This window comes from Erpetoichthys calabaricus, chromosome 3, assembly GCF_900747795.2.
Source record: "Erpetoichthys calabaricus chromosome 3, fErpCal1.3, whole genome shotgun sequence".
In the NCBI taxonomy this organism is placed as follows: Eukaryota; Metazoa; Chordata; class Cladistia; order Polypteriformes; family Polypteridae; genus Erpetoichthys; species Erpetoichthys calabaricus.
The window spans coordinates 260,991,531-261,000,126 of record NC_041396.2 but is presented as its reverse complement, the minus strand read 5'-3'; the positions used below and the strand labels follow the sequence as shown (position 1 = coordinate 261,000,126).

Below are 8,596 nucleotides of genomic sequence, written 5' to 3'. Positions count from 1 at the left end.
ATTTAAGTACATAATGGGAGGTCTGAAATTTAGAAAAACCTGAAAGTCATACTGGGCTGTTCATGATCTACATCAAGACAGTGTACAGAAGCAATAAAGAAGGCTAATAGGATGTTAGGTTATATATGGCGATGTCTGAAGTACAAGTAAAGGGAGGTTATGCTTAAATTTTTTAACACACTAGTGAAGTCTCATCTGGAGTACTGTGTACAGTTTTAGTCACCATATTAGAAAAAAGATATAGCAGAGCTAGAGAAAGTCTAGAGATGAATAACTAGGCTGATTCGAGGACAGAGACATATGAGCTATGAGGGCAGATCAAAGGAGTAGAAACCTTTTGGTTTAGGCAAGAGATTAAGACGTGACATAATCAAAGTGTTTAAAATTATGAAAGAAATTAGCACAGCAGATGTCAGCTGTCACTTTAAAGTATTCAACAAGAATACAGAACACTGATGGAAACTTAAGGGTAAATTTTGCACAAATGTTTGAAAATTTTTCATCAGTCAGAGAACCACAGAACCAAAGGAACATGCTACCAGATATCTTTGGGGACCCTTACAAAATTTGACTTGATGTCATTTTGGAGAAGCTAGGTGAGTAAGGCAGATGAGGTTGTTTGGTTTTCTCTTATGAAACTTGAGAAAACATGAATGCTAGTCCTTCAGAGGGGTCCAGTCTCATACACATTCACACATTACCAGATAGCCTAACCTGTATGACTTTATGACGTGGGAGAAAATCTGGAGTAAGTAAAAAAACAAAAACTGCAAACATGTGAGGAATGTGCAGACTGTGCAGGAATGGTCAGGACTTGGAACCATTCTTCTGGGATTATAAGGCAGCATGGCTACACAATATACCTATTTATTGTTTTGTAATAATTACATCTAAATATTGTCAAACTGATCTCACTAATACCAGAGTTTCAGTATTTTTATTTACTTCCCTTATTTGAAATTACTATTTTATGATAAAGTATATGCAGTATTGTCAATTATGAAACATTTATAAAACAATACAGTAAATACAGTTTTTGATTTGCAGATTTTTATCATGGAATCAATAAAAACTATGTTTATTTTAAAGTCACTATATCAATTATTTGGTGGTTAATCTCTGCTAATGCACTTCATTAATATACTCAGGTGCTTGTGATCCGTTGAGTGTGACGTAGGAGAATCTCACAGTTTCTGTCAGGTCGATGGACTTTTTGTTCTTCATATTCTCTAGGTGTGTGCTGCTCCCTTCATCGTGTCATTTGCCAGCATCACAGCAGGTCTAGAGCCTGTAAACTAGAGGTGTTATCCACAATGGAGCAGCTTTTGCAGTAGCCTTTACTTAGGCACTTGTAACAGAAATATTTGTTGCACTGCCCGCAGGAAATCATCTTGCAGCCTTTGTTGGTGTGTGTCACAAGAGCATAGCAAAATGGACATGCCCTGAAGTAGGGGCAGCCTCTCACTGAACTGCTGGGCTCCTCAATAACAGCCATGGACAAAAGAGCTGCCCTGATTGCACACTTCTTGTTCCCGCAGTTGTCATTGTTGGCAAATGAGCTCTTCCATTTTCTTTGGCAATCCCAGCAGAAGAAGAAGACGGAACGATAAAGAGTTGAACATATTGCACAGGAAGTACGCAGACTCTGGCCAGTTCCTCGGCTGATGGGAAATCTACAGTTTGGGCACTGGAATGTGGATATATATAAGAAAAGAGGTTGAAAACAGCAAGAAACATTACAAAAGCAGCAGTGCATTTAACACTAAGATTATTAAAAGCACCAGTCAAGGAAGCAGCAAAATTGGTGAAGCTCAAAGCTTAAATCAGAGATGAACAGTGTCCACCAAAATTAAGTGTAAGCAAGAAGAGTACTAGTTGGGAGGCCAGTAGAATACCAATGGCCACTCTCAAGGAAATGCAATCCTCCACTTCTGGAGTGTGCTTCACAATTCTGGGCTTCAAGAGAGAAGACATTGTTGCAAATGCAGTAATATGAACAATAGTCAAGCAGAATGATTGAATGAGACCCCAAGAGCATGTCGTAGAAAAATCTATTATCAGAAGAGACTAAAATTACATTTCACAAATTCAATTCAAAATCATTTGTTTGGTGCAAATACTGCATCCATGGAATATTATCCGTGCCAACATAAATGCAATCCAGCATGTAAAATACACTGAAATGCAATGGCTATTCATGTTGTACATCATTTTTATGTCATATTTAAAAAAGAACTCACTCACATGATACATTGCTTTTGAATGGAGCTTGCAAGGTAACGCATCACATTTCTTTCTATGACCATGTGTTAATTGTGCCAACATTCAACTAAATGACCAATCAGCCTCAAGTGGTGGGACTAGGGGTGTCAGCAGTTGGAGTAAGAGGCATTCCAATCACAGTTGCTTGTCCTCAATCAGTGCCAAGAGATGCATGATGTAAAATGAGTCAATATTAAAACAAGCACTGACACAGGAGAGACATGGAGACATTACGCAGAATGACTAGTTTGGACCCTTAGAGAAATGGACTACTCACATGGTTGCAATAAGGGATGCTTCCGGAGATTTTGCAGCCAATCACATACAGTAGCTGGCCCCACCGATCAATAAGCTGCTCTCATCAGCTGTTGGCCAAATTATTATCTCTTACTCTGTACTATATTATTTACAAAAAGACAAGCTCTTAATAAATTGAGACAACTGACTCTACTAATAGATGGGCCAGTGGTGGAACTACTGCTGGCTTCATGTGCTGCTGCAGTGCCCTGATTGTCCCACTACTGATCCAGAGCATCCACAGCTTGCCTAAATAAGCCAGTTACATAATTTGTGGCCATTTTATTCTTTCTTTACCATCATCAGTCAAATGTTTGTCAAAGTATACAGATAAAGATGATAAAATGAGGTCATATATGAGGTCTGGTTATCACAAGGAGCGAGAATAAAAAAAGATCTGAAAAACCTGAGCTTGGTTATCACATCAGTGCCGACTAATCTGTGTCTATAGTCTGTGTTTAGATAGTTAAAATAGACAACTATCTATACCTTGAAAATATAATTGATAATTGGCAACAAACATAATTACACTATTTAACTTAACTTAAGAGTAAATGTCTTCCAAGAGACCACAGCTACACCTCTCATGATTTTGTTAAGTCACTTCATTTGTTGGAGAACATGTTTGTAGTGGTGAGTGTACCAGAATGCAGTTGTCACTGTATTGTCTTCTTACCATTACAATTGATGCCCCTTTTATGATCCTGTACATCTGGATTTGTCTGGGCCATGACTCATTGGGGCATCTAGTGCCAACATGAATGTTATAATTAAACTGGCTCATGGCCAGGTGGCTCTTGATTCTACCCTGTTGGCCTTTCTCTTTGTCTCTTTCCTATTATTTTTCTAGTCCTCTGTTGGTGCTGTGATGGCAGTGTGCCACCTGTCTGGTGCAGTAATGCTCATATTAGGTTTTTTCAATTTATGACATTGCAGAGTAGAGTTTGGTTGGGGGTGGGCGTGTGGGACAATGAAGAGTTTCCTTTCATAGATAGATTCATAGAGTCAGTGTTATTACATATAGAGAATACAGTGAAATTCTTACTTGCATGTGGTGATCAACATGCAACATGTCACCACTGCCCAACACCATGATCAGAAAGCATTACTACCTTACCTCAAACTTGTTTGTATTTCAAAAGTGCAACATCATTGCATTTTTATTATTCTACAAATGCAGACTCTAATTGTGTTATGGTTGCACTTTCAGATTTCCCTACAGGAAACTAGACCCACTCTCGAACTTACCTGTTTCTGGATGTTTGACTCATTCATTTTGTATTGCTCTGCCAATAAGCACCCTAGAAAAGAATATAATATGTGAGTAATAATATTTCTAAAGTGTCGAGAATCCCTCAGAGGTTTATAATGTCCATTATTAAAATATGGAGAGAATACGACAGAACCATAAATCTGTCCTTCCACCAAAACTGAGTACTGAAGAGCACTGGTTATTAAAGAATTAATGGCCACTCTTAAAAAAGCCTCTTCACCTTGTCCTGTAACATGTTCCTAAAAAGTCTCTTTGACTGATATTTACATGATTATGTTGGCTTCTTTTGTAAGTCACTTTGGATAAAATTGTCTGCTACACAAACAAGTGGAATTGTAAAGGTACTGTGATGTAGCTTCTGGATACTGACTGACAGATCACAGGTCATTTTTATTTTCCTGGACGTGCACCCAATGCAAAAATTATAAAGAACCAAATAAAATTAAAAGTAGCAATTATAATTTACCTAGTGCAGGTACCTCCCAACCATTGAATCATTGCATTACCCAAAAGTCAGACCAGGTCAGGTTGAGGAGCATGCACAGGTACAGCCTGTTGCCGCACCCACCATATGATGAAACAGCTCAGGATCCCATTTAGCAACCCCCCAGGTAGACACACGGTCCAGTCCCACCCTCTGGAAATGACCATCTATCTGTCACAGCCAGGTGTTATATGGATGACCCCTTGGCCTGGTCTAGTCACTCAGTTCCTCAACAATGAGGATCCTGTGAGCCAGTTCACCCTCGGAGGAATCACTCCATGTGGCTGTAGTGCCATATCTGACTCCCCCTCACAATACAGGTAATGTGCCTCATTTGGGACTCCATGAGCAACCTCGTTCAACATAAAGCCAAACCAGTGGTACCCAAGGATTCTCTGAAGAGACACAGCGCCAAAAGTGCACAGTCTTCATTGCAGGTCACTGGATAGTGTCCATGTCTCGCAACCATATGGCAAAACATGGAGCACCAGGAGTCTAAACACTCGGACCTTCGTCCTTTTGCAAAGATGTTGGGACTGCCACACACCCCTTTCCAGCAACCTCATTCACTCCACTCTGCATAGCACTCACTTTACCAGTGTACAGACCAGCCATGATATCAAGCAACTATGAGGGGATCCCACAAAGTCTCAGGATGTCCCACAGGGCAACACAATTAACTGAGTCAAGCATAACCCAAAGAGAAACATTTAACTTTCTAGCGCTTCATCTGTATAAATCTGCAAGAATTAGTACTAGTTACATAAAACACCTTTAAATGGTGTTCATTATACAAAGTTGTAGTAGAAAAAAAAACTCAAGATTGTTTGTTCAGCTGTCACCATTCCCGTGTGAGTATCATAGGCTGCAATTGCTCCAACTGTGGCAATATGGAAATAGTTTTACCATGCATGTAAAAAGCCTTGCTATGATCTTTACTAGGAAAAAAGTGCTATATAGAAGCAAAAGATACTGGCTCATTGTGCAACCCTACTGATACGACCATTGACTTCCAAAGCAGTTAAATTATATTGTAAATGGTAGTATCTAGAAAGATTTGAACTGTGTATGACAAGGGTCCTGGTGCATGTCCATCCTGTGATTATGTGACTCTGAGCATTGAATTAACAGTTGCAATGTCCATCATCTTAGTTGATATTAACAGTTTGTGCAGAAGCAAGAGTTTTCAAGTTCATGACTAGAGAAGTGTCTCAGTGACTTCACTGTGCTTTAAAGTCACTCTCTTAATGGTGTTTGAGTAATGCCCTTTGTAGCTTTACAGCCAATCCTAGCAAATTAATGTTAATGTCAAATTTGCATAAATGTTTGCTTAGAACAGAATGTTAGTTTGCATAGCTACAGTACACATATAATGATGGACTCTGTTTTGTCCCCTACTAGCTGTGTTTACCCGGCTTTGAAATTTCATAAGACAACAGGCCTCATTTACATTTACATCAGTTAATCGGATTTATCAGAAGTACTAGGAAACTAAATAGTGCTGACCAATTTTCATTTTCTATAGCATAACTTATTTTTAATCAAGTCAATAAAAGCATTTTTGAAATTTTGATTTCGTTGTGAGACTTTTAACTCCTAAATACTGATATATCAACATGTCCTTTCTTAGTGGATACCTACTGTCCTATGTGTACAATCCTGCCAAATTTCAGCCTGAAGTACTAAATGGGAAAGAATGTATTCATTGTTGAGTGAGTGAGTAAATAAACCAGTAATATGGCCATGGAGGCATGCTTAGGTAGAAGTATACTACCTATATGCTGCATACCACGTTCAGAGCAGGTCATCCACCTAAAGTTAAGCATGTTCAGGCACAGCCAGTTCTTGGACGGGAAATCAACCAGGAAAAGCTTGGGTGGCTGATGGAAGAGTTGTTGGTGAGGCCAGCAGGGGGTGCGTACCCTGTGGTCTAAATGTGAATCCCAATACCCAATTCAGTGACGGGGACACTGTGCTGCAAAAATGGCGCCATTCTTTGGATGAGATGTAAAATCAAGGTTTTGACTCTCTGTGTTCATAAAAGATCACTGAGCATCCTTTGTAAAAAGTAGTGTGTATCCTGAAGTCCAGACCTAAATTGTCCACCACGGCTTGGTCATTCTGGCCCTCTAATCATCCGCTGTCTGTGATTGGCTAACTGTCTTTAACCCCTTCATCACCTAACAGCTAATGTGTGGCAAGCATACTGACCATTACAGAACTTGGTGATGTCTATGATGTCTGGATAGCATAAGGCATATGATAAAACAGAAAAACAAAGGTAGTTATGTACAAACAGGTAGTAAACACCCTTCAGGCTAACTTTGTATATGCATAAACTAGCTATATAGTGATCTTATATGGGTTTTAGTTGTGCTAATAGTGACAGCAACAAAGTCACATTGCAGTGGTAAACCAAATACTGTTTTATGCAATGAGAGAATGTTCATACCTATGTGTTTAGTCTGCCTCTCCACTCCTTCCTTTTTCCTTCTGTGCTCCTGAGTGCCTGGTGGTTTTTGCCTTTTAATTTTGAACACTCCCCGATAAGTCCTCACCTTCATGTCACCACTTTACTTGCAATATAGTTTTTGGTGGCTGGGTGGGTTACACCACACTATCCTAACAGCAGTCTAAACACCTTTCCCAACTTCCACATTGCAACAATAGTACACTTGGAAAACAATCCATAAAACTAGGCATTTAACCCCCACTTGAAAAATTTATAACTAGTCTGCATATAGACGACTGGTGGTTGAACTGGTCAAGGGTGTTTGTTTCAGGCTGATAGTTTAAAGCTACTAAAATCTTTTTTTCCCAGTTTGGCACCCTCTGCTCATTCTCATTCTATTCAAGATAAAGACTGTCAGATTTCATCACGGTGCTGAAAATCTGGCAATAAAACTGCAGGGTCACACAAAAGTAGTGATCTGCAAAAAAAAAAATATTTCACTCTGTCAAACATTGTGAGAGTTTTGTGGGAGATGAATTCAAATTTGGCAACAGAATCGCTCTATCACGTTCAGGTTTTGAAATACGAAGGTTTAAAATGAAGATACATTTGTAGTATTAAAATTCATTGCAGTTGTCATTCCAACACTTCAAAAACATTAGCACTGTTTTTACAAATCCCATATCAAATTGCATAAAACAGAGACAACTGAACTAGGCGGACACACAGACACACACACGCACACACACACACACACACACACGCACACACACACACACACACACACGCATACACACACAGATAGTTGCCCTTTTATTAATGTAAATAAACTGATTTCTGCCTGTGCGGCAGTTGCTCTTTGCTGTTGTATTTAGCGTTAACTTTTTCAATGCACTGTGTCCGTCCAGTTGCAATGTCTTTGTTAAATGCCATCTGGTACAGTATAGGATTTATTAAGGTGGATTTTATATGGCAACTGCAGATTTGCGTCCTGTCCAGGGTTTGTTCATATCTTGCATTTCCAAATAGACACCAAAAATTGGACAAAATTGGCTCAGAAATATAAATTGGAAAACACAGTGGATAACCACGAAGGGTGTAATATAAGCAGCTGGAAAAAAAAGAAATACCAAAGAAGCAGAGATACGAGCGTGATGTTTTTAAAAACTTCAGAAAACAGGGAAGAATGCAAGAAAAAGCACCGAAGCTCGGATTAATTAAGTGCGCCCTGCTAGTGCGGCTCCTTTTCTAAGAAATCCCGCAGAAGGTGCGGCGGCTCCCTGTCCACTGATTGTTTACTATGAAACGCCGTTTAGTTTAAACCGTGTATTTTTTTTATTACGGCTACTTTGAAATGCTGGTGCTCGGTTTCAGCGTAACTTTTACGGTTTGCTGCGCTAAAAACAAACGATTTTCCCCCATACTCTTCATCTCCACGTTTTCTTAGGTATCTACAGACAAAACTCCTTACCTGACAGACTGATGTTCACCAGTTCTATTGATAATAAACCCGTCCAAGTTGTTTACCTGTAGCTTACTGAATGTCTGGCGTGTGAAAGTGAAAGTGCAAGTTCTCCTGAATGCGGGGTTTCCCTTGAAGGAGCAGCCGTGGTTTATATCGTCGTTATCAGCTGCCGCATCTCGTGAAGAATTTGCCTGTTCGGTGTTTACAAGAAATAAAAGCATTTATGAGAACTGATCTAATGTTTTTTTATGTAGCGCCTTTCCTCGATGCCTTCATGTCTACATGGGTTATTTTTGGGGACTTCTCGGGGTTTACTTGAACATGCCGCATATTAACGTTGACTTAATGATGTGGTGCTCCGTC

General features: G+C 39.5%; 1 protein-coding gene across 1 annotated transcript; it reads right to left on the bottom strand.

Moving 5' to 3' along the window:
• Window positions 1-918: 918 nt before the first annotated feature.
• si:ch211-284e13.9 (uncharacterized protein LOC566600 homolog) lies at window positions 919-8,338 on the bottom strand. The gene is made up of 3 exons (XM_051924098.1): window positions 8,240-8,338; window positions 3,808-3,860; window positions 919-1,687 (listed from the first exon to the last, which is right to left on the bottom strand). The coding sequence occupies exons 2-3, from the start codon at window positions 3,832-3,834 to the stop codon at window positions 1,271-1,273; spliced, it is 444 nt and encodes a 147-aa protein (XP_051780058.1). The 5' UTR covers window positions 3,835-3,860; window positions 8,240-8,338; the 3' UTR covers window positions 919-1,270.
• Window positions 8,339-8,596: the final 258 nt, after the last annotated feature.

What these genes read in the sequence shown, in the direction of transcription:
- si:ch211-284e13.9 (XM_051924098.1), bottom strand. Translation starts at nt 3,834, where the DNA reads ATGAATGAGTCAAACATCCAGAAACAG. An exon ending in AGTCAAACATCCAGAAACAG is followed by an intron (nt 1,688 to 3,807) that starts GTAAGTTCGAGA and finishes TCCACATTCCAG; the next exon opens with TGCCCAAACTGTAGATTTCC.